Genomic DNA, 24898 nt, shown 5'->3' with positions numbered 1-24898 from the left:
CACATGCAACTCGACACACAAAAAGTTGCTACACGCATGTTGCCACACAAAACTCATCTCACAAAAGTCGCTACATGCATGTCGCCACACGCAACTCAACACACACAACTTGACAAACGAAACTCACGCTAAAACACACACAAGTCTGGTATTATCCTTCAAAAATAAAAATCTGATTAATAAGTAGACAAAATACAATAGCAACAAATGTACCATATAGGAAATACGGCAGCTGTCAGTCACATGACCTGTCTATTATGTGTATGTGTGAGCTAATATATACTGCCATGGGGAGGGCTTCCTGTTGGCTGGGGATTTATCAGGCTGCCAATTTAGCTTACAAATACTGAGGTAAAAATACTGAGCAAATAACATGTGAACGAGGTCTAATACAGGAGGAGATGACACACAGGTATATACTATATACAGGGGAGATGACACACAGATATCTACTATATACAGGAGAGATGACACACAGGTATATACTATATACAGGAGGAGATGACACACAGGTATATGCTATATATAGAAGATGACATACAGTTATATACTATATACAGGAGGAGATGACACACAGATATATACTATATACAGGGGAGATAACACAGGTATATACTATATACAGGAGGAGATGACATACAGGTATATACTATATATAGGAGGAGATGACATACAGGTATATACTATATACAGGGGAGATGACACGCAGCAGGTATATACTATATACAGGGGAGATGACATACAGGTATATACTATATACAGGAGATGACATACAGGTGTATACTATATATAAGGGAGATGACAAACATGTATATACTGAGGTGAAAATGAGAGGTGTGAGGTGAAAATGAAAAGATGTGAGTGCAAAATGAGAGGAGTGAGGGAAAATAGTGGAGTGATCGGAAAAGGACAGATGTGAGGTCGAAATGACAAGTGTTAGGGGGGAATGAGAGGAGTGAGGGAGAAAATGAGAGGTGTGAGGGAGAAAATGAGAGATGTGAGGGGGAAAATGAAAGATGTGATTGGAAAAATGAGAGGCGTGATGGGAAAATAAGAGAAGTGAGGTGCTATAACTAACCACAGATATTTACTATGCCCAGGCAACGCCGGGCTCTTCAGCTAGTCTAATATATAAAGCTGAATGTGTGTATGTGTGTATGTGTGTGTGTATGTCCGGGATTGGCATCTGCACCGTCGCAGCTACAGCCGCAAAATTTTGCACACTCACATGTCTGGACCCCGAGAGCGTCATAGGCTATGTTGTGAGGTGAAATTTTAACCCCGCGCGTTCCAATTCCCCAAACAATTTTGCCCCTATCTACATAATGGGGAAAAAGTGAAAGGAAAAGTGTTGGAGGCGTCGCAGCTACAGCCACAAAATTTTGCACAGTCACACGTCTGGACCCTGAGAGCATCATAGGCTATATTATGAGGAGAAATTTTAACTCCGCGCTTTCCAATTCACCAAACAATTTTGCCCCTATCTACATAATGGGGAAAAAGTGAAAGGAAAAGTGTTGGAGGCAAATTGACAGATGCCAGATGTGAACAAGGGGGACTTAAAGAATGAGAGCGATGGCACCAAAGAGTATATACCGTACAGATGCTAAGGTGGGGCCCCAACATGGGATACTCACCACACACGGGGATATGAACACACACACAAAAGGCGCCACAAACTACCACGTGCTTGTACGCATATACCACCCTTAGCACACATTTCACCACATAAAAGTTGAAACATAAAAGTCGCCTCTCAAAACTCGCCACATGCAAAACTAGGCTCATGGAAAACTCGCCACACGTGCAAAACTCACCTCATGGAAAACTCGCCACACGCAAAACTTGCACCCACGGAAAAATTGCTACATGCACAAAAGTTGCAACACATGCAAAAGTTGCCTCACTCAAAACTTGCACATACTCAAAACGCACCACACATAAACTCGCCACGCGCAAAACTCGCCATACGCAAAACTTGCTGCACACAACTTGCTACACTAACCTGTCACATGCAACTCGACACACATAAAGTTGTTACACGCATGTCGCCACACAAAACTCATCTCACAAAAGTCGCTACATGCATGTCGCCACATGCAACTCAACACACACAACTTGACACATGAAACTCGCCCTAAAACACACACAAGTCTGGTATTATCCTTCAAAAATAAAAATCTGATTGATAAGCAGACAAACTACAAGAGCAACAAATGTACCATATAGGAAATACAGCAGCTGTCAGTCACATGACCTGTCTATTATGTGTATGTGTGAGCTAATATATACTGCCAGGGGGAGGGCTTCCTGTTGGCTGGGGATTTATCAGGCTGCCAATTTAGTACTATATACAGGAGAGATGACACACAGGTATATACTATATACAGGAGGAGATGACACACAGGTATACACTATTTACAGGAACAGATGACACACAGGTATATACTATATACAGGAGCAGATGACACACAGGTATATACTATATACAGGAGCAGATGACACACAGGTATATACTATATACAGGAGGAGATGACTTACAGGTATATACTATATACAGGAGCAGATGACACACAGGTATATACTATATACAGGAGGAGATGACATACAGCAGGTATATACTATTTACAGGGGAGATGGCATACAGGTATATATTATATACAAGAGAAGACATACAGGTGTATACTATATATAAGGGAGATAACAAACATGTATATACTGAGGTGAAAATGAGGGGTGTGAGGTGAAAATGAAAAGGTGTGAGTGCAAAATGAGAGAAGTGAGGGAAAATAGTGGAGTGATCGGAAAATGACAGATGTGAGGTCGAAATGACAAGTGTTAGGGGGGAATGAGAGGAGTGAGGGGGAAAATGAGAGGTGTAAGGGAGAAAATGAGAGGTGTAAGGGAGAAAATGAGAGGCATGATGGGAAAATAAGAGACGTGAGGTGCTATAACTAACCATAGATATTTACAATGCCCAGACAACGCCGGGCTCTTCAGCTAGTAACCAATACATTTCATTCAACTTCACAATTGTGTTCCACTTGTTATTGATTCTTCACCAAAAATTTACATTTGGTATCTTTATGTTTGAAGCATGATATGTGGAAAAAGGTTGAAAAGTTCCAGGGAGCCGAATACTTTTGCAAGGCACTGTATATATTGTTAGGAAAATATGAATTATTTTCCATTGTCCTGGTTACACAGCCTCTCCGGCGACTACTTATCCTAGGTACAGTACCCTGACCGACCTGAGGGTAAGGGGGTGCCAGAGAGCTGCCAGTGCAAGTTCTTGACTAAAAATGAATGAGGATTTCCATGACATATATTGGTTAGTGTGAGCAATTATTACTTTATGAAGCATACAAGTCATCTGTAAATTTTTGCAAATACATTTTTCAAAATCCTAACCTAAAGCATTCACTGACATGTGAATAACTACAACTTTTGGACACATTGTGGTTAGAAATGAGAGAACCCTGCTTGAAAATCGGGGTTTGTACCGAACAGTTAGTGTCTTGTGCTAAATGCCAAACACAAAATTCTCTGGGAAGTCAGTGGCAATATTCGGCGTTCTGGGGAAGTCTATTTCAAAGAAAAAGAGAGATTCATTTTCCAGCTCTAAAGTTCCAGTCTTTATTGTTTTCAATGGAGTTCAGGTTCTGTTTCACATTTGGGTACAATTCTGGTACCGGAACCAAACTTTGGAATAAAATTCGGGTTGTGTACCAGAACCTGAACTTTCACAGGTTCGCTCATCCCTAATTGTGGTTGGTACAATACACATATTTGATAAATGACATGAAAAGGTTATCTGTCCAAAGGCCTTTTTCCTGTATTTAAAAAAAAGGTTTACTGCAAAAAGATATCCACATTTATGGAAACTATATTCAGATAGATGTGTCAAAAAAGGTTTCTAGTTGCATAGCATTGCCATCTGTTTGGGAGATGCTTTTTCACTTTTGATGTATGTATAGATTGTGAATGTATGGAAACACAACTTTTTACATTTGGATATGTGTACATTTGATTTACACATTAGTTACAAGATGTTAAAAATGGAGGAATTTTAGATTCTCATTTTTAATGTCTCAACAATTGGTAAAATGGACTACTTACCACTCTTCATCTCTGGATAACAGAATTTTAGGTCACGACAGTTACGAGCTGGGTTCTTTCTGGTACCGTCAGGACTGATCATGTTTTCTATTTGACTATTGATGGATTTAAGTGATGACATAATCTCAGATGTTGCCGTTGCATCAATTGGTTGGTCACCATAATATGGGGCTGATGGTCCCTTTTCTCCACCGAATGAACCAAGATTAGCTCCTCCACCATCACAGCAAGGGCCTGGGGGGCCAGGCTGCCCTGGTGGTCCAGGTTGACCAGCTGCGCCCTAGAAAATACAGAACAATTATCACTATTGCTAGTTTGATAGTCATATTTTCAGATGTAACTAATCTGTTAGATTGTATTCTTTATATAATTGTATTAAATTCAGAAATCATAATTCTGGAATCATTCTGCACAACATACACACATCTAAATATTTGCTTAGAAATTACCTCTGACCCAGGTTCTCCTCTGCTACCGCGTGGACCTGGAGGGCCCAGGGGTCCAGGATAACCACTAGTGCCATCTTTACCAGGAGCTCCATTAGATCCTGGTGAGCCCTAAAACCATAATTTAATTAACCAGTTCAACATTTTATCTATTCTTAAATCAATACCCAAAATTGTAATTTTTGTACAAATATTTACTTACTCTAGGACCTTGAGGACCTGGTGATCCAGCAGAACCTTGCTCTCCTGAAGATCCCTTGTATAAGAGAGAAGTATTCAAGTCTTAAAAATCCTTTCATACACAAAGAGTGAGCATTATTCGTGATGTCAACTATTCTTTAAAGAAACCAATTTAACTCATTTTTTTAAATTATAACTGATCAAGATAATTTTTGAATCAATTTTGATATAAACTCACAGGAGGGCCAGGAAGACCAGGGTTGCCAGGGAATCCACGATGACCTTTAATTCCATTTGTACCACGCTCTCCTGCTTCACCTTTATCACCACGTGTACCCTGAGGACCCTAGAGAAAACATGAAAATTGTACCATTAGCTTCTAAATCAACATTAACTGCCTCTTTTCTCTCTCCCTCTCTCTCTCTCTATATATATACAGTGTATGTGTATTGAAGGAAAGCAGGAGGTAAGATCCTCGATGGTAGGTATTTGTTGATACACTGTTTTACAAAGGTTTTGTCCCTTGGACAATTTTGAGTGTTCCTATCCTGATAGATTTTTTCATGTTGATTTTAGAAATGACTTCAGATTTTTCCTATCACGTAAGGTTTTTGAGAAATGATATGAAACATTATAATATTCTGTTATAATTCCAAAAACTCATATGAACTTTTTCTGAAACAGTATATTCTGATTTTTCCACTGAAATAACATAAATTGCTGATCTACAGGTATGAAAGTACTTATTATGCGAATTGCGCAGAGGCGCAGTGAGTCATTTGGCTGACCGTGTACGGAGCACACCAGATCTCCTGGGCAGGGGAGAAATCAATAGACAATACTGACTTTACAACAGGGGATCACCGAGGATTCATTTTGTGAGGTAAAATATTTCACTGACTGTTTTTAACCCCATTCACCCCGAAGCCTGTTTTCAACTTCCTGACCAAGCCATTTTTTTCAATTCTGACCACTGTCACTTTATGAGGTCATAACTCTGAAACGCTTCAATGGATACTGGTGATTTCTCATGACATATTGTACTTTATGGTAGTGGTAAAATTTATTCGATATTACTTGCGTTTATTTGTAAAAAAAACAGAAATTTGGCGAAAATTTTGAAAATTTTTGCAATTTTTTTTAACTTTTAGTTTTTATGCCCTTAACCCCTTCATGACCTTGGTATTTTCCATTTTTCCATTTTCGTTTTTCACTTCCCTCCTTCCCTGAGCCATAACTTTTTTATTTTTCCGTCAACATGGCCATGTGAGGGCTTATTTTTTGTGAAACAAGTTGTACTATTAAACAACATCATTGGTTTTAGCATGTCGTGTACTAGAAAACGGGAAAAAAATTCCAAGACCAGTGAAATTGCAAAAAAAGTGCAATCCCACACTTTTTTTTGTTTGGCTTTTTTTGCTAGGTTCACCAAGTGCTAAAACTGACCTGCCATTATGATTCTCCAGGTCAGTACGAGTTCATAGACACCTAACATGACTAGGTTACCTTTGCTAAAAAAAAAAAAAAAGTGCCATTTTCCGATATCCGTAGCGTCTCCATTTTTCATGATCTGGGGTCAGTTGAGGGCTTATTTTTTGCATGCTGAGCTGGCATTTTTAATGGTTCCATTTTGGTGCAGATACATTCTTTTGATCGCCCGTTATTGCATTTTAATGCAATGTCGCGGTGACTAAAAAACATAATTCTGGCGTTTCAAATTTTTTTATCGCTACGCTTATCAGTAGGTTAATGCTTTTTTTTAATTGATAGATTGGGCGATTCTGAACGCAGCGATACCAAATATGTGTAGTTTTGATTTTTTTTATTGATTTATTTTGAATGGGGCAAAAGGGGAGTGATTTAAACTTTTATATTTTTTTTATTTTTTTCAAATTTTTTAAATCAGGTCAGAAAGGGGTTAAATTAGAGTCATATCATACAAAATAGGTAATAAATAACATAATAAATAACATTACCCACATGTCTGCTTTACATTAGCACAATTTTGTAAGTGTAATATTTTTTGTTAGGAAGCTATAAGGGTTAAAAGTTGACCAGCGATTTCCCATTTTTACAACAAAATTTGCAAACTTTTTTTTTTTAGGGACCACCTCACACTTGAAGTGACTTTGAGGGGCCTATATAACAGAAAATGCCCAAAAGTGACACCATTCTAAAAACTGCACCCCTCAAGGTACTCAAAACCACGTTCAAGAAGTTTATTAACCCTTCAGGTGCTTCACAGGAATTTTTGAAATGTTTAAAAAAAATTGAACATTTAACTTTTTTTCACAAAATTTTTACTTCAGATCCAATTTGTTTTATGTTAGCAAGGGTAACAGGAGAAATTGGACCACAAAAGTCGTTGTACAATTTGTCCCGAGTACGCCTAAACCCCATATGTGGGGGTAAACCACTGTTTGGGCACATGGCAGAGCTCGGAAGGGAAGGAGCGCCATTTGACTTTTCAATGCAAAATTTGCTGGAATTAAGATCGTACACCATGTTGCGTTTGGAGAGCCTCTGATATGCCTAAACAATTGAAACCCCCCACAAGTGACACCATTTTGGAAAGTAGACCCCCTAGGGACCTAATCTAGATGTGTGGTGAGCACTTTGAATCTCCAAGTGCTTCACAGAAGTTTATTATGTAGAGCCGTAATAAAAAATAAAAAATTTTCACAAAAATGATCTTTTCGCCCCAAATTTTTCATTTTCCCAAGGGTAACAGGACAAATTGGAACCCAAATGTTGTTGTCAATCAATTTGTCCTGAGTACGCTGATACCCCATATATGGGGGTAAACCACTGTTTGGGCGCATCGCAGAGCTCGGAAGGGAAGGAGCGCCGTTTGACCTTACAATGCAAAATTTGCTGGAATTGAGATCGGAACCCATATCGAGTTTGGAGAGCCCCTGATGTGCCGAAACAGTGGAAACCCCCCAAAACTGACCCCAGTTTGGAAAGAAGACCCTATAAGGAACTTATCTAGATGTATGGTGAGCACTTTGAACCCCCAATTGTTTCACTAAAGCTTAGAAGGTAGAGCCGTGAACATTAAAAAAAATTTTTTTTTCCACAAAATGATCTTTTAGTTCGCAATTTTATTTTCCCACGGATAACAGGAGAAATTGGACCCCAAAAGTTGTTGTACCATTTGTCCTGAGTATTCTGATACCCCATATGAGGGGGGAACCACCGATTGGGCCCATGGCAGAGCTCGGAAGGGAAGGAGTGCTGTTTTGGAATGCAAACTTTGATGGAATGGTCTGCGGGTTTCACATTGAGTTTGCAGAGCCCCTGATGTACCTAAACAGTAGAAACTCCCACAAGTGACCCCATATTGGAAACTAGACCCCCCAAGGAACTTATCTAGATGTGTTGTGAGAACTTTGAACCCCCAAGTGTTTTGCTAAAGTTTATAATACAGAGCCGTGAAAATAAAAAAAAAATTTTTTCCACAAAAATGATATTTTAGTCCCCAAATTTTTATTTTCACAAAGGTAACAGGAGAAATTGGACCCCAAATGTTGTTGTACAATTTGTCCTGAGTACGCTGATACCCCTTATGTGGGGGAACCACTGTTTGGGCACACGGCAGAGCTCGGAAGGTAAGGAACACCATTTTACTTTTTCAACACAGGATTGGCTGGAATTGAGATCGGACGCCATGTCGCGATTGGAGAGCCCCTGATGTGCCTAAACAGTGGAAAACCCCCAAATTCTCCAACCCTAACACCAATGTACCCCTAAGCCTAATCCCAACCATAACCCTAACCACACCCCTAACCCGAACACACCCCTAACCCTAATCCCAACCCTAACCATAACACTGACCACACCCCTATCCCCAACACTCCCCTAACCCTAATACCAGCCTTTAGCTCAACTCTAACCATAACCCTAACCACACCCCTAACCCTGACACACCCCTAACTCTAATCCCAACCTTAACCCCAACCGTAAACATAATCCAAACCCTAACTTTAGCCCCAACCCTAACTTTAGCCCCAGCCCTAACCCTAACTTTAGTCCCAACCCTAACCCTAACTTTAGCCCCAACCCTAACCCTAACTTTAGCCCCAACCCTAACCCTAACTTTAGCCCTAACCCTAACTTTAGCCCCAACCCTAACCCTAACGTTAGCCCTAACCCTAATGTGAAAATGGAAATAAATACATTTTTTTAATTTTATTATTTTTCCCTAACTAAGGGGGTGATAAAGGGGGGTTTGATTTACTATTTATAGTGGGTTTTTATAGCTGGTTTTTGTTTGGCAGCTGTCACAAGAGACGCTTTTTATTGCACAAAAATAGTTTTTTGCATCACCATATAATTTATCCATATTTTGGCCCACAGAGTCATGTGAGATCTTGTTTTCTGCTTGACGAGTTGATGTTTTTATTGGTACCATTTTCGGGCACATGACATTTTTCGATTGCTTTTTTTCTGATTTTGGGGAGGCATGATGAACAAAAACCAGCAATTCCTGAATTTCTTTTAGGGGGCCGTTTATACCGTTCCACGTGTGGTAAAATTGATAAAGCAGCTTTATTCTTTGGGCTAGTACGATTACAGCGATACCTCATTTATATCTTTTTTCATGTTTTGGCGCTTTTACACAATAAAAACTATTTTATATAAAAAATAATCGTTTTTGCAACGCTTTATTCTGAGAGCTATAACTTTTTTATTTTTCTGCTGATGATGCTGTATGGCGGCTTTTTTTTCTGGGACAAGATGATGTTTTCAGCGGTACCATGTTTATTTATATCCGTCTTTTTGATCACATTTTATTGCACTTTTTGTTCAGCAGTATGATGATAAATCGCTGATCTGACACTTTGCATAGCACTGTGTCAGATCAGCGATCTGACAGGCAGTGCAGGAGAGCAGTACTAGTACTGCGCATGTCGGGAAGGGGTTAAACAATATTTTGATATTGTTGTTAATGGCGGATTGCTATGAGCACCACCCTGTGGTCGGCGCTCATAGCAAGCCTGTAATTCTGCTGCATAGAGGTGATCTGAGCAGCTTCTAGCCTCCTATGAAGGCTATTGAAGCATGCCAAAAGTAACAAAAAAAGTGTTTAAAAATATAAAAAAAATAAAAGTTCAAATCACCCCCCTTTCGCTTCAATCAAAATAAAACAATAAAAAAAATCAAACCTATACATATTTGGTATTGCCACATTCAGCATCGCCCGATCTATCAATAAAAAAGAATTAACCTGATCGCTAAACGGCGTAGCAATAAAAAAATCAAAATGCCAAAATTAATAATAATAATAAAAAGAACGTATCTGCACAAAAGTGGTATAATTTAAAATGCCAGGCAAAAAATAAGCCCGTACCCAACCTGAGATCACGAAAAATGGAGACGCTATGGGTCTCGGAAAATTGCACAATTTTTTTTTTTAGCAAACTTTTTTTTCACCACTTAGATAAAAGAGAACTTAGACATGTTTGATATCTATGAACACATAATGACCCGAAGAATCATAATTGCAGGTCAGTTTTAGCATTTAGTGAACCTAGCAAAAAAGCCAAACAAAAAACCAGCGTGGGATTGCACTTTTTTGCAATTTCACCGCACTTGGATTTTTTTTCCCAGTTTTGAGTACATGACATGGTAAAACCAATGGTGTCTTTCAAAAGTACAACTCGTCCCGCAAAAAATAAGCCCTCACACGGCCATACTGACGGAAAAATAAAAAAGTTATGGCTCTGGAAAAAAGGAGAGCAAGAAGCAAAAATCAAAAATAGCTCAGGTCATGAAGGGGTTAACAATAGTGATGAGCGAATATACTCGTTACTCGAGATTTCTCGAGCATGCTCGGGGGTCCTCCAAGTATTTTTTAGTGCTCAGAGTTTTTAGTTTTTCTTGCCGCAGCTGAATGATTTACATCTGATAGCCAGCTTAAGTACATGTGGGGATTCCCTAGCAACCAGGCAACCCCCACATGTACTTATGCTGGCTTACAGATGTAAATCATTCAGCTGCGGCAAGAAAAACTAAAACTCCGAGCACTAAAAAATACTTGGAGGACACCCGAGCATGCTCGAGAAATCTCAAGTAACAAGTATATTCGCTCATCACTAGTTAAAAACCTTATGTGATACAGATTTTTGTAGCACATATTCTTCTTCAGTATATCAAAATGTATAAGATACAGTAAAATTTTCTCAGGGGACAAGAACCTCCCAGAAATGTGTTGTGCAGTGTAATGTAAGCTGTACCAATAATACTACTGTAGATCAGTGAGCAGGTTTAATGTGACTGGATTTTGAGCAACCGAAAGAATCTTGCAGGGAAACGTCTTTCCTATGACCTTTATGGGGTTTACAGGCTGGTTAACATCAGGAGGGATAGCTCAGTAGTGTGGAGGGTGTTGACATTGGAGAAAGGCAGAGCTGCTGGTTAGTCTGCTCTGCAAATTGAGATGTTTTAGAGCTAAACAGAGAGGTGTTTGTTTGGTGAAAACATTGAATACAAGTGTGAACTGCTGCTGGAAATACTGAGATTGGTGAGGCGGCTACATTTATGTTGTTTCATCTGCCTGAAGAAAACAATTGTTTATGTTATCCATTGATATTTAAGGAAGGCTGTTTTCATTTTGGAGCTGCAACGTTTATGATGGACAATAAATACATGTTGTTTTGATCTAAAATCCCGTGTCATGTGTATCCATGTATCCAAACAGGTATCTGAGAATGTGAGATATACAGTATATAGGAGGATATATAGGAGGGTATATAGGAGGAATATATCTACTATATAATTGTCTAAGGGTCACTTCCGTCTGTCTGTCCTTCTGTCTGTCACGGAAATCCCAAGTCGCTGATTGGTCGCGGCAAAACAGCCACGACCAATCAAGCGACCGGTGCAGTTCGACAGCAACATAACCGCTCCTTCCTCTCCGCAGTCAGTGCCCGCTCCGTACTCCCCTCCAGTGAGCCCTCACACAGGGTTAATGGCAGCGCTAATGGACCGCGATGTAACGCACTCCATTACCACTGCTATTAACCCTGTGTGACCAACTTTTTTACTATTGATGCTGCTTAAGCAGCATCAGTAGTAAAAAGATCCAATGTTAAAAATAATAAAAAAAATAAAAAATCATCATATACTCACCGTGCGTCGGCCCCCGGATGCAGCCCAGGCCTTTACCACTATTCGCGACGCTTGGGTCCATGCATTGCGGTCTCGCGGGATGATAACGTGCGGTCTCGCGAGACCGCTACGTCATCTCGCGAGACCGCAATGCACTCTTGGGAGTAACTGGCACAGTCCGGCCGCTCCCTACTCCCCTGCAATGAGGGAGTGACCGGCCCTGCAGCTCGCGATGCTCCGGTCCCACCACTTCCCTGATTGGTCGCGCTCAGTCGGCACGACCAATGAGCGACATTGGCGCGGGATATAAATCCCGCTTCCCTGATTTGGTCACGCCCCGCCGGCGCGACCAATCAGCGACATTGGCGCGGGATTTAAATCCCGCTTCCCTGATTGGTCACGATCAGCCGGCGCGACCAATCAGCGACATTGCCGCGGGATTTAAAGCCCACTTCCCTGATTGGTCACGCCCACCAGCACGACCAATCAGGGGAGCGGGATTTCAATCCCGCGCCAATGTCGCGCCGGCTGGGCGCAAGCAATCAGGAAAATAATTAAAAAATAAAAAATCATTACATTCTCACCTTCTGTCGCCTCCGCAGCAGCTTTTCCTGCAGTTGGCGATGCTCCGGTCCCACCGCTTCCCTGATTGGTCACGATCAGCCGGCGCGACCAATCAGCTACATTGCAGCGGGATTTAAATCCCGCTCACCTGATTGGTCGCCCTCAGCCGGCGCGACCAATCAGCGACATTGGCATGGGATTTAAATCCCGCTTCCCTGATTGGTCACGCCCAGCCAGCGTGACCAATCAGCGACATTGCTGCGGGATTTAAATCCGGCTTCCTTGCGCGACCAATCAGCGACATTGGCGTGGGATTTAAATCCCGCTTCCCTGATTGGTCACGCCTAGCCAGCGCGACCAATCAGCGACATTGCCGCGGGATTTAAATCCCGCTTCCCTGATTGGTCACGCCCAGCCGGCGCTAACAATCAGCGACATTGCCGTGGGATTTAAATCGCGCTTCGTGATTTAAATCCCACGCCAATGTCGCTGATTGGTCACGCTGGCTGGGCGCAACCAATCAGGGAAGTGGGATTTAAATCCCGTGCCAATGTCACACTGGCTGGGCTCAAGCAATCAGGAAAATAATTTAAAAAAAATAAAAAATCATTGAATTCTCACCTTCCGTCGCATCCGCAGCAGCTTTTCCTGCAGCTCGCGATGCTCCGGTCCCACCGCTTCGCTGATTGGTGGCGCCGGGTGGCCTCGACCAATCAGCGATATTGCCGCAGGATTTAAATCCCGCTTCCCTGATTGGTCGCGCCGGTTTGGCGCGACCAATCAGCAACATTGGCACGGGATTTAAATCCTGCTTCCCTGATTGGTCACGCCCAGCCGGTGCGAACAATCAGCGACATTGCCGCGGGATTTAAATTGCGCATACTACGTCACTGGGCAATATACTACGTAGTTGGGCAATATACTACGTGGCTGGGCAATATACTACGTCACTGGGCAATATACTACGTCGCTGGGCAATATACTAAGTGGCTGGGCAATATACAACGTCGCTGGGCAATATACTAAGTGGCTGGGCAATATACTACGTGGCTCTGTGCTGTATACTACGTCGCTGTGCAATATACTACGTCACTGGGCAATATACTACGTAGCTTGGCAATATGCTACGTGGCTGGCCAATATACTACGTGGCTGGCCAATATACTACGTGGCTGCGCAATATACTACGTAGCTGGGCAATATACTACGTAGCTTGGCAACATACTACGCCACTGGGCAATATACTACGTGACTGGCCAATATACTACGTCACTGGGCAATATACTACGTCACTTGGCAATATACTACGTGGCTGCGCAATATACTACGTAGCTGGGCAATATACTACGTGGCTGGGCAATATACTACGTGGCTGGGCAACATACTACGTGGACTTGCATATTCTAGAATACTCGATGCGTTAGGAATCGGGCCACCATCTAGTATATATATATATGTATATATATATATATATACACATTTCCTGTGTATACAAACGTATTTATATGTACATGCTGTATATATACACATATATTTATATATGTATATATTTATTACAAATCCTAATGTAGATGTGAGCGATCAAAGAATTGCTTGAAACCTACTGGGAGACCTCGAACACCAGCGGGACCAGCAGGACCAGCAGGACCAGAAGGACCCTAGAAAAAAGAAAAGAAAGTGTGCATGAAAATTTGTTTTCATAAGAACACAAAAGTAAAAATCTTGCTTATTATGCTTTTAAATTGGTAATATTCGAAAAGTAACCCTATCCAATCATAGAACGTTATGACCCTATATGAAAGGGGATGATTTGGGTGAGAATACCACTTTAAAGAATACGGTAACTTGTCAACTTGTTTTTTTCTGTCTTCTCAATTGGCAGCAGAAAGCAGTGACAGACTAATTTTAGCAATGCAGGGATTGTTAGTAGGAATTCCAATGTATTCATGAGATATCAGATCCCCTGCCACACCCATCTCTATTTCACAGTCATGTTACCATGTTACCGGTACTTGCGAGGAAAACGGACGAGTGCAATCCGATAAAAAATCGGATTGCACTCGGACCAATGTTAGTCAATAGGTGTCTTTTCTTTTGCGATTTTTTTCTCAGCCGAAATGGGAAAAAAATTGCAGCATGCTGCATATTGCTGCGATTCTCGGACAAGACTTGCCAATGCAAGTCAATGGGTGCGACAAAAAAACTCACATCATGCGAGTGCTGTCCGATTTTTACGCACCGGTGTCCTTTGAAAAGCCGGCAATTCAGCGCGGTGTACAGTAAAATCACACTCACAGGTTAGATTAGAGTAGATATATACACATAGAATAGGTATATATACATATATATATATATATATATATGTCAGGGAGACACCTATACACATATATATATATATATATATATATATATATATATATATATATATATGTATATATATATATATATGTATATATATATTTATTTATTTATTTATTTATATTTAATGCAGCGTTAGATAGCAGAAAAGCCGGTAATTCAATTGCCGGCTTTTGCTTTCTCCTTCACAAACCCGACATGATATGAGACATGGTTTACATACAGTAAACCATGTCATATCCCTTTTTTTTGCATATTCCACACTACTAATGTTAGTAGTGTGTATGTGCAAAATGTGGGCGCTCTAGCTATTAAATTTAAGGGTTAAATCGCGGAAAAAATTGGGGTGGGCTCCTGCGCAATTTTCTCCGCCAGAGTGGTAAAGCCAGTAACTGAGGGCAGATATTAATAGCCTGGAGAGGGTCTATTGTTATTGCCCCCCCCGCTAAAATCATCTGCCCCCAGCCACCCCAGAAAAGGCACATCTGGAAGATGCACCTATTCTGGCACTTAGCCACTCTCTTCCCATTCCCGTGTAGCGGTAGGATATGGGGTAATGAAGGGTTAATGTCACCTTGATATTGTAAGATGTCATGAACTCGAGCCTGGGAACTCGATGTTTTTAGCCGGGGGGGGGGGGGGGGGGCGGCAATATTCATGGACCCTCTCCAGGCTATTAATATCTGCCGTCAGTCACTGGCTTTACTACTCTGGTGGAGAAAATTGCGCGGGAGCCCACCCCAATTTTTTCCGCGATTTAACCCTTAAATTTAATAGCTAGAGCGCCCAAATTTTGCACATACACACTACTAACATTACTAGTGTGGAATATGCAAACAAAAAGGGGATATGAGATGGTTTACTGTATGTAAACCATGTCTCATATCATGTCAGGTTTGTGAAGGAGATAGCAAAAGCCGGCAATTGAATTACCGGCTTTTCTGCTATCTAGCGCTGCATTAAATATAAATATATATATAGGTGTCTCCCTGACATATATATATGTATATATACCTATTCTATGTGTATATATCTACTCTAATCTAACCTGTCAGTGTGATTTTACTGTACACTGCGCTGAATTACCGGCTTTTCAAAGGACACCGGTGCGTTAAAATCGGACAGCAATACAGATGTCATACGGATGTTGCGATAAAAAAAAAAAAAAAAAAAATCGCATGACACTCGCATGACACTCGCATGACAATCGCATACGTTACATCCGTTTTCTCGGTCCGTAAATCGGACCGTTTTTTTCCTGCCAAGTGGAAAAGAGCCCTAATAGAGAGAAAGAAATCTATCAGTGGTGGGTCGTGTGCATGCATCTCATGAATATATCAGATTTGCAAAACACAGCCAAAAATAATCAACTACTCCTATGAAACAATATCACATCACAACTGTTTTCCACGTGAAATGTCAAATGAACAATGTTTCTCTCATCTAAAAAATGAGACAGTAGAATATATAATAATTTTAATATTGGTAATCAATCCAATGACTTATTTCCATATGTGGAGACAAGAAAAGTTTCTTTTTCTAATGTGGCGCTATATTAGTGTCTTACATAAGAAACTGTATGACTATTCAAAACTGTTCTATATATACTTAGAAATTATTGTTTGTGCACAATATACCAGCAGATAACTTTCTAAATTGCTGTAAAATGTATTTCTTGTAAAGAGTATAATAACGTATCACAGTATGTCAATGATCTAAATATGTTTACACATTGGAAAGCAAATAATTCTTAAATAAATCACTTACATTTTCTCCTCTATCCCCTGATTTTCCTGCTGGACCAACAGGACCTGGGGCACCAGGATGGCCCGGAGATCCAGGAGCACCAGGAGAGCCATTTTCACCACGATCCCCCTGGGAAAGAGCCAAAGGTACAATAGATTAACAAAAGTTTATTGAGAGTAGGTAAACTATCGACAAATTGCTGGATTTGTTATTCATACCTTAGAGCCAGAAGATCCATCCCGTCCAGGCAAGCCATCAGTACCTGGATTACCCTAATGAATAAATGTATTATATTTACTTTCTAGCTGACCATAAAGAAAATCAATATTAATTTATCTCTCCCTCTAAATAATGCATAAAACACCACAAAATGTTTATTTTTATTATATAATGAGATTACTGTAAAAATAATAGAAATCATTCTCTTCTACAAGTCAAGATATAAGTAACTTACATCTCGACCACTTTCTCCAGGAGACCCATTAAGACCAGATGGTCCTGGTGGACCTGGAGAGCCGCGATCGCCAGGAGACCCATTGTTACCTGGTTTACCATCTTCACCCTTAAAAATAAAAACATTATGCTGTATTGGAGGTAAATTACTTAAAATATTTGATATATGAATAAAGTTTCATACATAACGTCACAAAATGGTAATGTCAAATTATTATGGTATGTAGATTAGCATATTAACCCCTTCATGACCCAGCCTATTTTGACCTTAAAGACCTTGCCGTTTTTTGCAATTCTGACCAGTGTCCCTTTATGAGGTAATAACTCAGGAACGCTTCAACGGATCCTAGCGGTTCTGAGATTGTTTTTTCGTGACATATTGGGCTTCATGTTAGTGGTAAATTTAGGTCAATAAATTCTGCGTTTATTTGTGATAAACACGGAAATTTGGCGAAAATTTTGAAAATTTCGCAATTTTCACATTTTGAATTTTTATTCTGTTAAACCAGAGAGATATGTGACACAAAATAGTTAATAAATAACATTTACCACATGTTTACTTTACATCAGCACAATTTTGGAAACAAAATTTTTTTTTGTTAGGAAGTTATAAGGGTTAAAATTTGACCAGCGATTTGTCATTTTTACAACGAAATTTACAAAACCATTTTTTTTAGGGACCACCTCACATTTGAAGTCAGTTTGAGGGGTCTATATGGCTGAAAATACCCAAAAGTGACACCATTCTAAAAATTGCACCCCTCAAGGTACTCAAAACCACATTCAAGAACTTTATTAACCCTTCAGGTGCTTCACAGCAGCAGAAGCAACATGGAAGGAAAAAATGAACATTTAACTTTTTAGTCACAAAAATTAACTTTTAGCAACAATTTTTTTATTTTCCCAATGGTAAAAGGAGAAACTGAACCACGAAAGTTGTTGTCCAATTTGTCCTGAGTACGCTGATACCTCATATGTGGGGGTAAACCACTGTTTGGGCGCACTGCAGGGCTTGGAAGGGAAGGAGCGCCATTTGACTTTTTGAATCAAAAATTGGCTCCACTCTTTAGCGGACACCATGTCACGTTTGGAGAGCCCCCGTGTGCCTAAAAATTGGAGCTCCCCCACAAGTGACCCCATTTTGGAAACTAGACGCCCCAAGGAACTTATCTAGATGCATAGTGAGCACTTTGAACCCCCAGGTGCTTCACAAATTGATCCGTAAAAATGAAAAAGTACTTTTTTTTCACAAAAAAATTCTTTTAGCCTCAATTTTTTCATTTTCACATGGGCAACAGGATAAAATGGATTCTAAAATGTGTTGGGCAATTTCTCCTGAGTACACCAATACCTCACATGTGGGGGTAAACCACTGTTTGGGCACATGGTAAGGCTCGAAAGGGAAGGAGCGCCATTTGACTTTTTGAATGAAAAATTATTTCCATCGTTAGCGGACACCATGTCGCGTTTGGATAGCTCCTGTGTGCCTAAACATTGGCGCTCCCCCACAAGTGACCCCATTTTGGAAACTAGACCCCCCAAGGAACTTATTTAGATGCCTAGTGAGCACTTTAAACCCTCAGGTGCTTCACAAATTGATCTGTAAAAATGAAAAAGTACTTTTTTTTCACAAAAAAATTCTTTTCGCCTCAATTTTTTCATTTTCACATGGGAAGTAGGATAAAATGGATCATAAAATTTGTTGGGCAATTTCTCCCGAGTACGCTGATACCTCATATGTGGGGGTAAACCACTGTTTGGGCACTCGGCAGGGCTCGGAAGGGAAGGCGCGCCATTTGACTTTTTGAATGGAAAATTAGCTCCAATTGTTAGCGGACACCATGTCGCGTTTGGAGAGCCCCTGTGTGCCTAAACATTGGAGCTCCCCCACAAGTGACCCCATTTTGGAAACTAGACCCCCCAAGGAACTTATCTAGATGCATATTGAGCACTTTAAACCCCCAGGTGCTTCACAGAAGTTTATAACGCAGAGCCATGAAAATAAAAAATAATTTTTCTTTCCTCAAAAATGATTTTTTAGCCTGGAATTTCCTATTTTGCCAAGGATAATAGGAGAAATTGGACCCCAAATATTGTTGTCCAGTTTGTCCTGAGTACGCTGATACCCCATATGTGGGGGTAAACCACTGTTTGGGCGCACGGCAGGGCTCGGAAGGGATGGCACGCCATTTGGCTTTTTAAATGGAAAATTAGCTCCAATCATTAGTGGACACCATGTCACGTTTGGAGAGCCCCTGTGTGCCTAAACATTGGAGATCCCCCAGAAATGACACCATTTTGGAAACTAGACCCCCAAAGGAACTAATCTAGATGTGTGGTGAGGCCTTTGAACCCCCAAGTGTTTCACAGAAGTTTATAACGCAGAGCCATGAAAATAAAAAAAAAAAATTATTTTCTCAAAAATGATCTTTTAGTCTGCAATTTTTTATTTTCCCAAGGGTAACAGGAGAAATTTGACCCCAAAAGTTGTTGTCCAGTTTCTCCTGAGTACGCCGATACCCCATATGTGGGGGTAAATCACTGTTTGGGCACATGCCGGGGCACGGAAGTGAAGTAGTGACGTTTTGAAATGCAGACTTTGATGGAATGCTCTGTGGGCGTCACGTTGCGTTTGCAGAGCCCCTGATGTGGCTTAACAGTAGAAACCCCCCACAAGTGACCCCATTTTGGAAACTAGACCCCCAAAGGAACTTATCTAGATGTGTGGTGAGCACTTTGAACCCCTAAGTGCTTCATAGAAGTTTATAATGCAGAGCCGTGAAAATAATAAATACGTTTTCTTTCCTCAAAAATAATTATTTAGCCCAGAATTTTTTAATTTTCCCAAGGGTAACAGGAGAAATTTGACCCCAATATTTGTTGTCCAGTTTCTCCTGAGTACGGTGATACCTCATATGTGGGGGTAAACTACTGTTTGGGCACATGCCGGGGCTTGGAATTGAAGTAGTGACGTTTTGAAATGCAGACTTTGATGGAATGCTCTGCGGGCGACACGTTGCGTTTCCAGAGCCCCTGATGTGCCTAAACAGTAGAAACCCCCCACAAGTGACCCCATTTTGGAAATTAGACCCCGAAAGGAACTTATCTAGATGTGTGGTGAGCACTTTGAACCCCCAAGTGCTTCATAGAAGTTTATAATGCAGAGCCGTGAAAATAATAAATACGTTTTCTTTTCTCAAAAATAATTATTTAGCCCAGAATTTTTTATTTTCCCAAGGGTTACAGGAGAAATTGGACCCCAAAAGTTGTTGTCCAGTTTCTCCTGAGTACGCTGATACCCCATATGTGGGGGTAAACCACTGTTTGGGCACACGTCGGGGCTCAGAAGGGAAGTAGTGACTTTTGAAATGCAGACTTTGATGGAATGGTCTGCGGGTGTCACGTTGCGTTTGCAGAGCCCCTGGTGTGCCTAAACAGTAGAAACCCCCACAAGTGACCCCATTTTAGAAACTAGACCCCCCAAGGAACTTATCTAGATATGTGGTGAGCACTTTGAACCCCCAAGTGCTTCACAGACGTTTACAACGCAGAGCCGTGAAAATAAAAAATCATTTTTCTTTCCTCAAAAATGATGTTTTAGCAAGCATTTTTTTTAGATTCACAAGGGTAACAGGAGAAATTGGAACCCAGTAATTGTTGCGCAGTATGTCCTGAGTATGCTGGTACCCCATATGTGGGGGTAAACCACTGTTTGGGCACACGTCGGGGCTCGGAAGTGAGGGAGCACCATTTGACTTTTTGAATACGAGATTGGCTGTAATCAATGGTGGCGCCATGTTGCGTTTGGAGACCCCTGATGTGCCTAAACAGTGGTAACCCCTCAATTCTAACTCCAACACTAACCCCAACACACCCCTAACCCTTATCCCAACTGTAGCCATAACCCTAATCACAACCCTAACCACAACCCTAATTCCAACCCTAACCCTAAGGCTATGTGCCCACGTTGCGGATTTGTGTGAGATATTTCCGCACCATTTTTGAAAAATCCGCGGGTAAAAGGCACTGCGTTTTACCTGCGGATTTTCCGCGGATTTCCAGTGTTTTTTGTGCGGATTTCACCTGCGGATTCCTATTGAGGAACAGGTGTAAAACGCTGCGGAATCCGCACAAAGAATTGACATGCTGCGGAAAATACAACGCAGCGTTTCTGCGCGGTATTTTCCGCACCATGGTCACAGCGGATTTGGTTTTTCATATGTTTACATGGTACTGTAAACCTGATGGAACACTGCTGCGAATCCGCAGCCAAATCCGCACTGTGTGCACGTAGCCTAATTCTAAAGGTATGTGCACACGCTGCAGAAAACGCTGCGGATCCGCAGCAGTTTCCCATGAGTTTACAGTTCAATGTAAACCTACGGGAAACAAAAATCGCTGTACACATGCTGCGGAAAAACTGCACGGAAACGCAGCGGTTTACATTCCGCAGCATGTCACTTCTTTGTGCGGATTCCGCAGCGGTTTTACAACTGCTCCAATAGAAAATCGCAATTGTAAAACCGCAGTGAAATGCGCAGAAAAAAACGCGGTAAATCCGCCATAAATCCGCAGCGGTTTAGCACTGCGAATTTATCAAATCCGCAGCGGAAAAATCCGCAGAGGACCAGAATACGTGTGCACATACCGAAACCCTAACCCTAACCCTAACCCTACCCCTAACCCTACCCCTAACCCTACCCCTAACCCTACCCCTAACCCTACCCCTAACCCTAAACCTACCCCTAACCCTAACGCTATTCTAACATTAGTGGAAAAAAAAAATTTCTTTATTTTTTTATTGTCCCTACCTATGGGGGTGACAAAGGGGGGGGGGGTCATTTATTATTTTTTTTTATTTTGATCACTGAGATAGATTATATCTCAGTGATCAAAATGCACTTTGGAACGATTCTGCCGGCCGGCAGATTCGGCGGGCGCGCTGCGGATGCGCCCGCCATTTTGGAAGATGGCGGCGCCCAGAGAGAAGACGGACGGGACCCCGGCTGGATCGGTAAGTATGATGGGGTGGGGGGGGACCACGGAGGGGGGGATCGGAGCACGGGGGGGAATCGGAGGACGGGAGGGGTGGAACGGAGAACGGGGGGCGTGGAACGGAGCACGGGGGGGCTGGAATGGAGCACGGGGGGGTGGAACGGAGCACGGGGGGGCGTGGATCGGAGAGCAGGGGGGTGATTGGAGCACGGGGGGGTGATTGGAGCACGGGGGGAGCGGAGAAGAGCACGGGGGGGAGCGGAGCACTGGACGGAGGGGAGCCAGAGCAGTGTACCGGCCAGATCGGGGGGCTGGGGGGGCGATCGGTGGGGTGGGGTGGGGGCACACTAGTATTTCCAGCCATGGCCGATGATATTTCAGCATCGGCCATGGCTGGATTGTAATATTTCACCCGTTATAATAGATGAAATATTACAAATCGCTCTGATTGGCAGTTTCACTTTCAACAGCCAATCAGAGCGATCGTAGCCACGAGTGGGTGAAGCCACCCCCCCTGGGCTAAACTACCACTCCCCCTGTCCCTGCAGATCGGGTGAAATGGGAGTTAACCCTTTCACCCGATCTGCAGGGACGCGATCTTTCCATGACGCCACATAGGCGTCATGGGTCGGATTGGCACCGACTTTCATGACGCCTACGTGGCGTCATGGGTCGGGAAGGGGTTAAGTAAAAAACTATTCAAACATAATATTTAAAATCTTGAAAACAATATCTTGCAGAAACAACCTACCTTACTACCTGGAAGGCCAGAAGTACCTGGTCTACCCTGTAGGCCAGGTAAACCTACAATACCACGGCCACCAGGTGGGCCAGAGATACCAGAAGGTCCTGGTGCACCCTGTGGAAGAAAATAGCAAATGCACAAAATATGTAAATGTTTTAATTATTCACACTCACTGTTCATGTGAATGTTCAGCTAAAATAATATAAGAAATACTTACTGCTTCTCCTCGAGAACCTGGTTGACCCCTCTCTCCTGCTTGACCTGGCTCACCCTTTGGACCTGCGGAACCTGGACTACCAGGAGCTCCAAGACTGCCTGCTGGACCTGGAGGGCCATCTTTTCCTGGGCCACCAGGAGAACCGGGAGAACCAGCATTGCCCTATTAATAAGAAAGAGTTTCTTATTAAATCTTAACTTGAGTGAGAACATTGATTTAAACAAACCATTTTTATTATCTGCCACAAGCAAGAATCACTTTTTAATTAAAAAAAATGAAGAATAAATTCCTGAATTATTGTCATGCATGTCTGTCCTATATTTCCTAGCTAATTAGTGAGTGAGTTAAGGAAAAGCATTTGTTAAGAAGTTAAAAGTTGAAGTTAAAATTCCCATATACTGCTGTAATGTACCGTAATGTTAGTACTATTCTGAATGGTATTCTAGAGCTATGTGTATAGGTACTGTGTTAAATATTGTTAAAATAAATATTATAAATATTTAGTAGGAAAATATATTTAATTGTCATTCATATTTGCCATCTGTCTGTAAAAACTGACTGAGTTTTGATTTTACATAAGTGTCTACTTACATTAGAACCAGGAGGTCCAGGTAAACCACGAGCACCAGGGAAACCAGCAGCACCCTGAAAGGTATCAAGTAAATATAATGAAACCTTATGAAGTCAGAAAATTAAACTACCTATGTCAATTATTTATTTTTTTCTAATTCAATTCAGACTTTCATTAACCTTCAAAATCCACCTGAATATATATATATATACACATATATATATATATATATATATACACATATATATATATATATATATATATATATGTGTATATATACAGTGGGGCAAAAAAGTATTTAGTCAGTCAGCAATAGTGCAAGTTCCACCACTTAAAAAGATGAGAGGCGTCTGTAATTTACATCATAGGTAGACCTCAACTATGGGAGACAAACTGAGAAAAAAAAATCCAGAAAATCACATTGTCTGTTTTTTTAACATTTTATTTGCATATTATGGTGGAAAATAAGTATTTGGTCAGAAACAAAATTTCATCTCAATACTTTGTAATATATCCTTTGTTGGCAATGACAGAGGTCAAACGTTTTCTGTAAGTCTTCACAAGGTTGCCACACACTGTTGTTGGTATGTTGGCCCATTCCTCCATGCAGATCTCCTCTAGAGCAGTGATGTTTTTGGCTTTTCACTTGGCAACACGGACTTTCAACTCCCTCCAAAGGTTTTCTATAAGGTTGAGATCTGGAGACTGGCTAGGCCACTCCAGGACCTTGAAATGCTTCTTACGAAGCCACTCCTTCGTTGCCCTGGCGGTGTGCTTTGGATCATTGTCATGTTGAAAGACCCAGCCACGTTTCATCTTCAATGCCCTTGCTGATGGAAGGAGGTTTGCACTCAAAATCTCACGATACATGGCCCCATTCATTCTTTCATGTACCCGGATCAGTCGTCCTGGCCCCTTTGCAGAGAAACAGCCCCAAAGCATGATGTTTCAACCACCATGCTTTACAGTAGGTATGGTGTTTGATGGATGCAACTCAGTATTCTTTTTCCTCCAAACACGACAAGTTGTGTTTCTACCAAACAGTTCCAGTTTGGTTTCATCAGACCATAGGACATTCTCCCAAAACTCCTCTGGATCATCCAAATGCTCTCTAGCAATCTTCAGACGGGCCCGGACATGTGCTGGCTTAAGCAGTGGGACACGTCTGGCACTGCAAGATCTGAGTCCATGGTGGCGTAGTGTGTTACTTATGGTAGGCCTCGTTACATTGGTCCCAGCTCTCTGCAGTTCATTCACTAGGTCCCCCCGCGTGGTTCTGGGATTTTTGCTCACCGTTCTTGTGATCATTCTGACCCCACAGGGTGGGATTTTGCGTGCAGCCCCAGATCGAGGGAGATTATCAGTGGTCTTGTATGTCTTCCATTTTCTAA

The 24898-nt window shown here is 41.6% G+C and overlaps 1 protein-coding gene across 1 annotated transcript in view; it reads right to left on the bottom strand.

Annotated features, from left to right (window-relative positions):
* Positions 1-24898, bottom strand: part of COL3A1 (collagen type III alpha 1 chain) — a 335593-nt gene that overhangs the window by 30366 nt on the left and 280329 nt on the right. The window contains exons 38-48 of the mRNA XM_069733786.1: positions 23528-23581; positions 22937-23098; positions 22726-22833; positions 16981-17088; positions 16745-16798; positions 16548-16655; positions 14027-14080; positions 4984-5091; positions 4768-4821; positions 4569-4676; positions 4120-4399 (exon numbers count right to left, since the gene is read on the bottom strand). Of these exons, the coding sequence (XP_069589887.1) occupies positions 4120-4399; positions 4569-4676; positions 4768-4821; positions 4984-5091; positions 14027-14080; positions 16548-16655; positions 16745-16798; positions 16981-17088; positions 22726-22833; positions 22937-23098; positions 23528-23581 (1198 nt within the window). The remainder of the gene's footprint in view (positions 1-4119; positions 4400-4568; positions 4677-4767; positions 4822-4983; positions 5092-14026; positions 14081-16547; positions 16656-16744; positions 16799-16980; positions 17089-22725; positions 22834-22936; positions 23099-23527; positions 23582-24898) is intronic.

The sequence above is a fragment of the Ranitomeya imitator genome, chromosome 7, assembly GCF_032444005.1.
Source record: "Ranitomeya imitator isolate aRanImi1 chromosome 7, aRanImi1.pri, whole genome shotgun sequence".
Taxonomy (NCBI): domain Eukaryota; kingdom Metazoa; phylum Chordata; class Amphibia; order Anura; family Dendrobatidae; genus Ranitomeya; species Ranitomeya imitator.
This window is presented reverse-complemented; position numbering and strand designations above follow the sequence as displayed.